The 13,397-nt window shown below is 39.2% G+C and overlaps 1 protein-coding gene across 1 annotated transcript in view; it reads right to left on the minus strand.

Moving 5' to 3' along the window:
* The window catches only part of dnah7 (dynein, axonemal, heavy chain 7), a 338,773-nt gene that overhangs the window by 267,261 nt on the left and 58,115 nt on the right, over positions 1 to 13,397 (minus strand). Inside the window, 1 exon segment of the mRNA XM_067987762.1 lies at positions 10,771 to 10,957. Coding sequence (XP_067843863.1) covers positions 10,771 to 10,957 — 187 coding nt within the window.

Below are 13,397 nucleotides of genomic sequence, written 5' to 3' on the forward strand. Positions count from 1 at the left end.
TTGCCGACTTCTCGACTTCGCTAACTCATAACAGGTACAAGGAGCTCATGAATTTCTTTGTCAACAAAATAGAGACAAGAAAGAGCGTCTGCTGTTTTCCCAGTAATTTCCTCCAGTTAAACATTGGAAAGACTTAAGCTGTCATCTTAGGACCTCACCGCAAATTCTGGACACTTGGCACCAATTCTATCTGCTTCTATGTCCATTCTCAAGCCAAAGCAAACTGCTCACAATCTCTGATAACCTGTTCAACGCCAAGTTGAGTTTACGATGCATACCCTGTCCATCATAAAGGCCACCTATTTCCACCTCTGTAATTACCCACCTCCACTCCTATCTCAACCAATCTGCTGCTGAAATGCTGATCCATGCGTTTGTCACTTCTACACTTGACTATTTCAATGCTTTCCTGGCCATCCTCGTAACCTCCACCCTCTGTAAACTTGAGCTCATCCAAAACTCTTCTATCCTATAGCAAGTCCAGCTCATCCATCACCCTCTCCTCGCTGGCCTCCCAATGTCTCAAATTTTAAATCGTCATCAATTTAAATTCCTTGATGGCCTCTCCTCTTCCTATCTCTGTAACCTTGTCCAGCCCTACAACTCCACCCCAAACTCTCTGCTCCATAAACTCTGTCCTCTTGTGCATTCCCTGCTCCCTTCACCCCACCATTGTCAGCTTTGTCTTCAGCCACCTAGACTCCATCCTCTACAATTCCTTCCTTAAACTCTTCCACCTCTTCTTGTTTAAGATCCTCCTTAAAGTCCACCTTTTTATAATAGGTACAGCACAGGAGGCCATTCGGCCTATCCTGCCTGTGCTGGCTCTTTGAAAGAGCTATCCAATTAGTCCCATTCCCCTGCTCTTTCCCCATAGCCCTGTAAATTTTTTGCCTTCAAGTATTTATCCAATTCCCTTTTGAAAGTTACGATTGAATCTGCTTCCACCACCCTTTCAGGCAGTGCATTTCAGATCATTACAACTTGCTGCATAAAAAAATGTTTCCTCGTGTCGCCTCTGGCTCTTTTGCTGATCATCTTAAATCTATGTCCTTTGGTTACCAACCCTTCTGCCACTGGAAACAGCTTTTCCCTATTTACTCTAAGAAAACAGTTCATGATTTTGAACACCTCTATCAAATCTCCTCTTAACCTTCTCTGTTCTAAGGAGGACAATGCCAGTTTCTCCAGTCTCTCCTCATAACTGAAGTCCCCCATCCCTGGTACCATTCTAGTAAATCTCTTCTGCACCGTCTCTGAGGTCTTGAAATCTTTCCTAAAGTGTGGCCTAAACAGTGTTATATAAAGGTTTAGAATAACTTCCTTGCTTTTGTACTCTATGCATCTATTAATAAAGCCCAGGATCCATATGCTTTTTTAACAGCCTTCTCAACTTGTCCTGCCACCTTCAAACGTTAGTGTACGTACATCCCCAGGTCCCTCTGTTCCTGCACTCTCTTTAAAATTGTACCATTTAGTTTATATTGCCTCTCCTCATTCTTCCCACCAAAATGTATCACTTCACACTTCTCTGCTTTAAAATTCATCTGCCATGTGTCTGCCCATTTCACCAGTCTGTCTATGTCATTCTGAAGTCTGTTACTATCCTCCACATTGTTTACTACATTTCTGAGTTTAGTGCCATTGCAAACTTTAAAATTATACCCTCTATACCCAAGTCCAGGCCATTAACATACATCAACAGGAGCAGTGGTCCTAATACTGACCTCTGATGAACACCACTGTGTACTTCCCTCCAGTCTGAAAAACAACCGTTCACCACTACTCTCTGTTTTCTGTCCCTTAGCCAATTTTGTATCCATGCTGCCACTTTTAACCAAGCTTTTTTGTCATCCTTTCTATTATCTCCTTTTTGGCTCATCAAACATTTTTGTCTTATGCCTCTGTGATTTGGGGATTTTTTTTTAAAGACATTATATAATTGCACGTTGCTGTCGTAGTAATGGTGGCGAGGCAATAAAGATGGCTGCGCAGAAAATGGAAAAATTCTAAAAAGTGGTGCGGTAGGAATTATCCCAGTTGAATTTAGGATTAAAACACATTATTGGACCTAGGTAGAGAGCTCCAATCTACATTTAGCCCATGCTGTAACTGATGTGGGAGTGATTAATATTGATGATGGGTGTCAAAAGTAAAAAAATATTCCATTCCTCAGCAATGACATGACTAACCTTGACAAGCCCAAAAAAAGGAAAAGAAAGCTAGGCTCTACAGTGAAGGACGGTCAGTTTCATGGCTATTTGTAAATACCATACTAAATGCATGATGGGATAGCCTATTTGGAAATCTCATTCCAAAATGGTGGTCCTCACAACAATAGCAATAACTGAATTTTGTTCCAATTTTTCCCAATTTCTCTTGACGGTGTTGACTTGTGCTGAGGTAAAGTTACACAGGCACCAGCGGCCTTCCAGTACCCTGCTTCAGTGGCTGTTCTTCATGTGTGAGACTAGACAGTAGTGAATGCTGGCAGGCTATTTGCCCATGGAGGATATCACAGTTGAGCCCAATCCTGCACTCAACCAATATCTTCCACTGGGAGTCACCGAATAGTGATCATTCGCAAGAAACAATTTTTTCCCCTCTTCAGCAGAGACTCGAATCTTCCTGTTATGAAGCTTAGTGCCACAACAGGCAGGGCCTTTATCCAGTGGGGCATCAGAGAACTTAATGACACATTTACTAGAGAAAGTGATGTGGATATATTTGGACGACATGTCAAGTGAATTTCAATGGAGTCTGTTATTTTTATGCTGCACTAGGGATGGGTATTTTTACCTGGCTCCCAAAGGTGAACCAAGCAAAACTCCAAAGCAACATTCAGATTTATAAGAATGAAAATAAAATCAATCCATCAATCCAATAAAATAAAATCACTCAATTACTTTGATTAAAAAAATTATTAACCTAAATTCTTCACAACTAATTTTGCATTTTTGAATTAAAAGGTACTGTTTACAGGTGCAAACTGTAGAGACAACATTTTAATATGAAATAGCAACTCCACAGTGGATCTTCCCATTCAGCTAGAAACCAGTCTACTGACATCAACAAGACCCATCAGCAAGAAGCTACACTAGAAATCTTTAAATCAGTATCTGTTCCAATCTTAGATGAATATCAGGAACCATCTGAAGTGGGAAAATGCACTACTAAGTATTCAGATTTGTATTGAACATACTCCTTACTGTACTCTCCTCCTTCAACAAGATATGTTGCAATATGCCGACAAATAAATACTTAACTGCAAATAATAGATACATTAAAAAATTGATTTAATCTACAACTCTGCCAAATCATTTTGGGAACTAAAATAGTAACATAATTCTATGCATATGTTACCATTTTATCTGTCTTTGGCAGGCAATTTTCAGTGCCTATCACCTTTGAACTCATACTGGTGCTGTTCGTTGAATGCCTATGTTAGACACAGGTCAAGAAGAAAGCTGTTAAGAGAGCAGTCTTGTCACCTTCCAGCAAATTCCCTGTGACCTCAGCAACTACCAGCAGACGGCTTAATAATGCTGTTCGTGACATGAAGATAATTGAATTCTCAGAGAAAAGCCAATTAAAATGTAAGTACATTTCTTATTGCATGTTATTGCCTTGGCAAACCCACAAAATTCATATCCTATTATTAGGTAAAAAGGTTTTCAAATTTGTTAACAAACTGTTTTTGCGTAGATTAAGCTTGAATGTAGAACCAACCTAAAGTTCAGACGATGGAACTTTATGCATAAAAGTTTGGATTTGGTAGAATGTGGATACATTGCGATATCTTCCCACATTCTGGGGATAATTTTAACCCCCAAGAACGGGTGGGCAATCAAAATAGTAGATATTTGGAGCGGGACCGCATCCCGGCTCCAATGAGCACACTTCCGAGTTTAACCTAGGCAGGTTTGTGTGCGTGTACACAGCAGACATCAGGAAGTCCCGCCCTCACTTAAAGCCGGCAGGCCGATACTTAAAGGGACAATGTACCTTATTGAAATACTTGAGGTCCTTAATATTTTGTGTATTGGAAAACTTAAATGAATTTGACCTTACCTGTTCGGGTTTCCCGATTCACGTCAGGTGAAAGCAGGCGGGAAGGGCCGGATCCATGAGGTGAGTGCCTTTATTACACTGCTTGTGGGCCCAGAGGAGCAGGAATGCTTCATCCAGGCTCAACAAAGTCTCCTGGCCAACAGGACCCCCGCGATCAGTCACCCCCCCTCCCCACCCCGATGGTAAACCCCCTCCAATGCTGGACCACCATCCCACCCCCGATCGCTGATGCTGGCTGATTTTCCCAATCCCGATGCTGACTGACACACCCCCCACCCCCTGATGTCGTCCACGTATCTGACCTCCCGCACCTCCCCCGCTCTGATTTTTTTCCAAGCCTGATGATCGATCTCTCCCTCCTGCCCCCCCTCTCTAATTTGCAACTCCTTTCACTCCCAATAAGGAGCCAGCCTGTTGATCTGGCTGCCTGGCAGGTGGGAAACCCGGAAGCTCAAATACTCACCTTCAATTGAGTTGCGATCGCAGATTGCGACGCATTCAATTCGCTTCCGGGTTCCCCAGGCAAATATCTGCAGATGCGTGGGGTACCCAGCTCCAAGTGAGAATCATGCCCCTTGTCTTTCCAGTATCAGCCTAGGCGTCAGGATGAGTGGCCAAACAGGCTAAGTTCTTGCCTGCAAGGAGGTAGGAAATCATGAGGCAAGTATAGCTTCTAGTGACCAGTTACTAAGCAATGTTGGTAGAAGCCTCAGAGGAAGTTAACTTCTACCTTCTTGGTTAGGAAATAATGTGTAGTGCAGAGACATCTCAAAGAGGAATTTTTAAAATGTTTTAAAACGTTTGAATCAGACCGCTTTTGTTATTGTCACATGATATTCCACTCTTGCCTATTGGAAATAATCAAACCATGTTTCACTTTATTTATTTGTGGAATTACACCAAGAATGTAATTTTGTTACTAAGTAATTCTTGTTTTTAAAAATTGATGACATTTGTTACATTAGGAATATTAATTGTTCTTAGGCAACAACTTCGAGAGTCCCTACCGGCAAAGTCTTCCAGGACAGACCAGAGCATCGAATGGGAACTACTTAGCATCCCTGAGAGATAGTGGTAGTAGTCGGTTTAGCAAGTAGGAAGCATTGAGAAAGCTTAGTTGAATTTTGGGGTCCATGCATTTTAGACAACCTAGACTAAAACTTTGAATTTTAGCTGGCTCATTCATCCTCAGCATTCAAGATAGGTTTTACTGTAATACATACAAACTGAAATATCTGAGGTTAAAAATGGAAATAATGTTCAGATATTTATATTATTACATTAAGGGTACAGCATATCCATTAAGTTGGCTTCTACATGAGAAGCATCAATATATGATGTATAGTTAATTTTTTGCTATGGAGGAGCAGATAAAATTAAGTATTATGAATTGTTCTGTTCTTTAAACTGTGATTAGCTAAATAATATACAGTGAAAAACAAATTTAATTTGAACAACTTCTACCCAGTAAAAAAAAATAGTTCTATTTACCCCAAAATGTCTGAGTAATATATCACCAATAATAGACAACGTATATCCAAAATGGACAAATACAGACTCTCAGATTCTCCAAATTTTAAATGTTACTAGTCAATCTCACGTGGCATTGCATACACTAAGTCGGAAAATATGGTCCCTTTCTTACCTATCTCTGATGTCTTCATGTTGCTGTTGTTCTCTTCTGCTTCTTTTTCTCTTCTCTGTTGCTTCTCCACTTAATTCGTCTTTGTTTCTTTCTTTGTCCTCTTCAGCTTCTCTCTGTCTTTTTCTTCTTTCCTTTTGGGTGGAAGGTGGTGGATGTGGTATGGTGTGGTGGGGAAAGGAAACTTGCAGGCTGCATGTGGTCCCCAGCGGATCCCTTCCTGTCCCCATCCCCATCACTCATGCTTCCCCCACCCTCTCGCTCCTATTGTGTCTCCCTACCCCTTCACCTCCCCACTCATTACTCATTCCCCTTCCTACCAACCCTTTGCTCCCATCACTACACAACCTCTTTTCCTTTGAACTACCCTTGAACTATCCACTCAACTCCTGTACTTTGCCCTCCCCCTTACTCTGCTGTCACTCACCTCACCCATAATCCTCCATCCCCTCCCCAAATATTGACATGCTAGAGATCCCCTCATCCTCAACCAGTTTCCCTCCTCTGCTCTCCCTCCTAGTCTTCCTTCCTATCTATTTCACTCAGAGAATTTGTTTGCTTTCAAAATTCAACTTTATTAAAAAAATCATCAAATTAGAATGAAGAAAAAGACTGCCTGTCTGCCTTTCTCTCTCTCCACTCACTCTCTCTCTCTCTCTCATAGAAGTTAGAAATTAGAATCTCTGTCTCACTGTGTAAGCCATTAGCATTGATTTTTTTTCTATCAATGAAAGACAGATAAGGTAATTAGTTGGCTTCAAAATTCAACTGGTGTTTTATTTTGAAAATTAATGTAGCATTAAATGAAGAAAATTCTTTCCTGCACCTCTCCTTCTTTCTTCTGAGCCTAGTCTCTCTCTCTCTCTCTCACACACCCCTTCTCTCTGACTTGATTCTCTCTCCCTTCCTTACTTTAGTAAATTTTTTAGTTTATAGAACACAAAATAATAGCTACAACAGGTGCATAATGAAAACACTTTTGTTTATTTCTTTTACACACACACACACACACACACACACACACACACGCTTTTTTTTAAACAAATGCTCAATGGAAATTTTACTTTAATAATGCTTTTGAAATTTGCTCTGTTTGAAAAAAAGCTACTGGGCAGAAAGAGCTAGGAAATGAATAAAAATATCCCATCAATACAGCTGACTGAATGGTACTGATGCTTACTGGAAAATTAGGTACATCACACATCTAAATTCAATTCACATAATCACAGCCCTGGGAAAAAATATCATCCAAGCCATAGTCTTTGGAGAGGCTGAGGCCTTCAAATAAAGTCTTTTAATGCCTCCGTTAAAGTTAAGATACAATTCAATGAATACATTTAATCATGTTATTGTGAAATATATAATTTTTTGACTTTTTTATACCCTTATTTTGGATATTAGAAATTCTAATTAATGAGAAAATGGTGGCTGAATACATTGTTCAGAAAGCGTTTTGAGTGACTTACGGGAGCCCAGGGGACAAATTGTACAATCTCAGGGTAATATACTCTAACAATAAAATGAAAACTATTATGCTTCACACAGTGTGACACCTTTAACATTGAAAATACCTATCACAGTGCCACCTACAAGAGTAATTGGTACTGCAAGTACTTATAACGAGTTTTCAAAAAAATGCACACCTCATGTAATATCTAATAGATATTTGGGTCAAGAAGGTTGCGCTTTAAAAATTGGCTGTATCAGTATAAATGTACAGTTGCATTTTAGCAGTACATTGCTAACATTTAACATAATATTAGTATAAACACATAGAATTACGTGAATTGCATTTTTAAGAACTTCATTTATATAGCACCTTTCGTGACCTCAGGATGTCCCAAATTACTTCATAGCCAATTAAGTACTTTTGAAGTGTAATCACTGTTGTAAGGTAGGGAAATGCGGCAGTCAATCTGTGCACAGCAAGGTCCCACAAACAGCAACGTGATAATGACCAGATCAGCTCTTTTAGCTGTTGGATGAGGGATAAATGTTGGCCAGGACACCGGGGATATCTCCCCTGCTCTTCTTCGAATAGTGCCATGGGATCTTTCATGTCCACCTGAGAAGGCAGGGGGGGCCTTGTTTTAATGTCTCATCCAAAAGACGGCACTTCTGACAGTGCAGCACTCCCTCGGTACTGCACTGGAGTGTCAGCCTAGGTGATGTGCTCAAGTCTCTGTGAGATATGGAAAATATTGTACATATATTGAATGTTGTTACATCAATTAATATATTACAGTGCCACAGAAGTACTCATGACACCAAAAAGCACCTTAATTCTTTGAGAGCTGCAGCAGCATTTTTGCAGCACCATTATCAAAAATATACACACGATGCACAGTAATCTACAAGAGGAAAATAACATAAACCACAAGTGTTATTTACTGTGCCCTTTACCTTGAGTTGTTGACAGCTTAATAATTCTTTTTGCAAAGTCTGACATACCTTACCCCTGCCCAGTGAAGTTAATTGAATTTTCAGAGAAGCAACCAAGAATTCCTCATCATAAGTGGAATACATTGTGAAATCTAAGTACCTCTTTCTCGCTTATATTTTCCAATTCCTCCCGCCCCTTCACTGCCAGCTCACAGTGTAGAGGGATATCGGTATCGGTATGCTATCAAGGTAACTCCTAAATAGCTAGTTAAATATGGTGCTGCAAGCAGAAAAACGGTATGAGATGACAGATGGTGAAGCAAATTGGATACTACAGGTGGTTATGATGTTTAGTGCCTAAAGTATTGGAAATTAGGGCTGTCAATTAATCACAGTTAACTTCTGCTATTAACACGTTGATTTTTTTGGTTCATTTTTTAATGCAGAAGTTACGAGGAGAGGAGGCAGCACGGCGAGAATGGGATACGGGGACGGAAAGCCCCAGAGAGGAGGAAGCAGGGTGAGGATGGAATTGGAAAGCCTGAGAAGCAGAGTTGGGGTCAAGCAGGATGCCATCCACTCAGTTACACCAAACAGTCCACTCAGGAACACGTTATCTTCACCAAAGGCTGGGAATGACTTGAAAAGTAAATTTTCATTACTTTTCCTTTAATTATCAGGTAAGAGATTTTTGAGTACCTCTAACTGTCTTGGTATTATGCTGTTATTGTAACATGTATAATGATCCTTCTAATAATTTATTCGGTTTACAATCAACCTTTGCCTCAGCAGACAAATCACCCCCTGCTCACAATAAAGACAATGTTGACATTTTGGCACACAGGCCAAAACAGATGCCAATATAACCAACATGGCAGCCAGAAATGATCATCATAAAGCTGGCATGTAAATAGTTAGCAACACCAGTGACAACGATATCAATTAAATATGCGATTAAAACAAATATTAACTGAGATTAAAATTTTTGAGATTTTTTTTTAAATCGGTTGACAGCCCTACTGGAAATCTAACTTTTTAAACTGTTTCTATTGTTATTTAGCAAGGATGGTGCGCATTTAATATTTGCCATGCTTTTGTGTGATTTCCAGCTACGTTATCAAACAAGGCATTTTTAAGAATAATTCAAGGTATATGAAAATGATTTAGTAAAGCTTGCAGATTTCTATAACGTGTCAGTTCATCCTGGAACTAAAAAGATTTAATCGAGTAAATGTGTTTAGTATGTAGAATTTTGACACTCATAGTCCATGTGACACAGAATTACAATACATCACAATAATACATTTTAATATATTGTACATAGGTCTATGATTAAGTACTTCACCAATGGGTCAAAACAATTTCTGTTGAAGGCAACTATCTTGTCATTTACCAATGGATTCTCTATGGCCTTTACCCTGAGTAGCTGACAGCTTAATAATGGTTTTCACCAAGTCAGACACATTTTATTCCAGACCAATGAAATTAATTGAATTTCTAGAGAAATGCCAAGTTAACACTTTTGCATTACAAAATCATGAACCTTTGAACATTTGCTGCATAATGAGAGCTGGTGACCTGTTCCACAAAATGCTTTTAAACAGCAAGATCTTACATTATATATATATATAAGGCACATACACAAATCATATCAGCACTACATAGTTGCACAGGAAATGCAGAAGGATATATCATCACTTAGAGATATCCAGGTGCTTAAGTACTGCAGGCTACAGACAAATGGGAATCGAAACAAATACCAGCTTCTATATTGTTGTGTAAAGTAATGCAAGGTGCAGATTTTTTCTGAACTTCATTTATGGATTTGTTTCCCTAGTTCAATGTGCAAAAATTATCAACTAACTTGCAGTAAAAATTATATTGCTAGAAAGGAACATCATCTTATGATCTCAGTAATTCACTGCACATCACAAATACAACATTGTTTCAAGACCAGGTGGTTCACTACTAAAAAGATAAGCACTTTAAAAGAAAAGATTTCACAATAATTACTTAATAAGAAATATAATTGCTCCCCCAATGGCTCAGGGAGTTTACACAGTGAATAGCTGAACCAGTACATGATCCCTGATCTGTGCTGAGTTAGCTAATCTCAGTTAGGGCAGTAGTAGGAGTGCTATAACTGGTTTCAGCAGTTCAGGTTTAGGATAAGGAAATCGGGCAGCATTCCCACTCTTGATTGCTAGCCGTCATTCCACTGGAAGCGCACGTGTGTGGGTATCAGACGAGGATAAGTTCAAACTCAATTGTGATAATCCTGAGTTTGAACAACAGTCACTATGAGGCTTAGATATAAATAATGGCTGCTTAGGCCAGATGCCAAAGAGTAATCGTGCCTGTAGAGGCGTATCGTAACAAGAGTTCAACAGCTTCGGGAGAGGATGGGAGGAGTGAAAATAGATGGGAAAAAAATGCTAAGAAAAATTATACGGATATTATATTGATGATATTGGAGTAATTAAATAATTGTAAAGAGTCCTTAAGTCACGAATCTTGCAGTTTTGATTAGTTCAATAAAGTCTTTTGCATCAGTGAAAGAGCATTTGTATATGCAGGCCAGTAAATGCAGACTTTGTCTTCACTTTCGCTACAGTTAGTTATCATTTTCCTGAGTGGTAATATTATCACTAACATTCAATTATTATTTAACTTACCATTAAAACTTGTTTCATAAGTTCTTTCCAAGTCTTATCTACAGCGGTAAACCGTCTTCCCTCTTCAGGCATCTGGGCCATGATGTCAGGAGAGCTGAAAATAGGTTCCAGGTATAGCCAGGTTGCCTGTACTTTTAAACATTCATCCATGATCTCCTGCAGCAGCAACAGTTTACCTTCCCATTCCCTGTGTTATAAAAAACAGACACTTGGACTTACATTATTTTTTGGGTATGTTACTTTCCAACTTCAGTCCTATTTTTCTTGTTTTCTGATTTTTGCATAGCATGTCAAGAGGTAAATACCCTGCTCCAGGCCTCCACCCAAGCTACCCTTGAACCAATAGATAGGAGGTACAAGACAGCAAACTGGCAATACATCCCTTTCTAACTTTTTTTCCCAACATTGTTGAAACATACCTGGCCTCCTCTCAGAGCAACTGTCACTGTCTAACAGTATGGCTGAGAGTGGTAACATGTACTCAGTCACTCTGTTGTACTGTACATTGCTGCTACAATTCACACCACCACCATACCTTCAGGCTTATGTACAGCAAGTACCCAAGTGGTTAAATAGGCATGTTGGAGTAATGGCAAAGGAGAAGATAACATTTTAATCTGTGTAAGGCAATGGGAAAGAAAGGACATTAGAAAACAAACAAAAGCAAAGTAAAAAGATACTAAGATAAAAAAAAGGGGAAATTGTAATGAATATCGGGGGAATTAAAAGAAATTATTTGGTGATGTTTACAGTATTAATGAATAGAGCCCCTTAAAAATGAGAAAAGTAAGTATTTCAGAGCTTTCAATTTTTTTTTACAAGCTTTCAGTCTGAAAGAGTACAAATCCTGAGACTGCAGTAGAAACACTCCTGTCTAGTTTTGGTAATCATAATTTACAAAAGATGCAGACGTAACAGAAAGGCTTCCCAGAAAAACAATAATAATAGTAGCAGGCCTTAAATTCATGAGTTATGGTGAGGATAAAAAAGCAAAAATTATCCTTAGTGGAAAAAAGCAAAAAAGAGTTACACTGGTTCCTGTAGGTAGCGACATTTTAATGCATTGATTAAAAAAAATCCTTTTGGTTGGTATTTCCACTGAAATTGTAAACCTGTTCAAAAAGAATATGTTTACCATTTTACTAGAAATAATAACCAGAAGAAGGTTTCTTGAACGTGTTTATGATATTGTTAGATAAAAAAGAAAAACTTGTATTTATATCAGCGCTTTTCAAAACCTTAGGACGTCCCAAAACGCTTTTCAGCCAATGAAATACTTTTGTAGTCACTGTTGTAATGTAGGAAACACAGCAGCCAATCTGCACAGTCCTACAAACAGCAATGTGATAATGACCAGGTAATCTGCTTTAGTGATGTTTGTTGAGGGATAAATATTGGCCAGGATGCCAGGGAGAACTCCCCCGCTCTTCTTCGAATAGTGCCGTGGGATCTTTTACGTCCACCTGACATGGTAGATGGGGCCTCGGTTTGACGTCTCATCCGAAAGACGGCTCCTCCAACAGTGCAGCACTTCCTCAATACTGCACTTGAGTGTCAGCTTAGACTTTGTGCTCAAGTAATCAGTGTAGTTCTTCCCCCAAAATAAACAAGAAGTCATTTTTTTTAATCATAAAAAGAACTGTTGATGTTGATATAAGAGAAATTATTTTTTTTACTCAACTAGGATCAGAGAACAGGATTAGGGAGACAAGATTACAAACTAAGGAAACCTTGAGCCGAACATAATTTGAGTGCATATATATATCTCGCACTTAAGCGTTCTTAATGTAAAGAATAGACTGCCACCTGGTGATACTGAATGTGAATTCTACTGAAGCATTCATAAAGGAAATGGACAAATGTTTGGTTCATTAGAAAGATACAGATTTAAGCCTTTGCAGGAAGAATGAGATGAAATATGGTCTGAGCTGGTCTTCTACAACAATCCAATTCCAACTTTGTGATTTAACAGCAGAAGAAAAAGTGTTCGAAGGATAATATAAATATATTAATGATTTGGACTTGAATGTGAGGGGCTTGATTAAGAAGTTTGCAGATGATACAAAAATTGGCTGTGTGGTTGATAGTGAAGAGGAAAGCTGTAGACTGCAGGAAGATATCAATGGAGTGGTCAGGTGGGCAGAAAAGTGGAATTCAATCCAGAGAAGTGTGAGGTAATGCATTTGGGGAAGGCAAACAAGGCAAGAGAGTACACAATAATTGAGAGGATACTGAAAGGTGTAGAGGAACAGCGGAACAAAGGGACCTTGGAGTGCACATGCACAGATCCCTGAAGGTATCAGGACAGGTAGATAAAGTGGTTAAAAAGTCATACGGGATACTTTCCTTTATTATCTGAGGCATAGAATATAAGAGCAGGGAGGTTATGCTAGAACTGTATAAAACATTGGTTAGGCCACAGCTTGAGTACTGCATACAGTTCTGGTCACCACACTACAGCAAAGATGGGATTGCACTAGAAAGGGTACAGAGGAGATTTACGAGGATGTTGCCAGGGCTGGAGAATTTTAGCTATGAGAAAAGATTGGATAGGCTAGGGTTGTTTCCTTTGGAACAAAGGAGGCTGAGGGGAGATTTAATTGAGGTATATAAAATTATGACGGGAC

The sequence above is a fragment of the Heptranchias perlo genome, chromosome 7 (genome assembly GCF_035084215.1).
Source record: "Heptranchias perlo isolate sHepPer1 chromosome 7, sHepPer1.hap1, whole genome shotgun sequence".
In the NCBI taxonomy this organism is placed as follows: Eukaryota; Metazoa; Chordata; class Chondrichthyes; order Hexanchiformes; family Hexanchidae; genus Heptranchias; species Heptranchias perlo.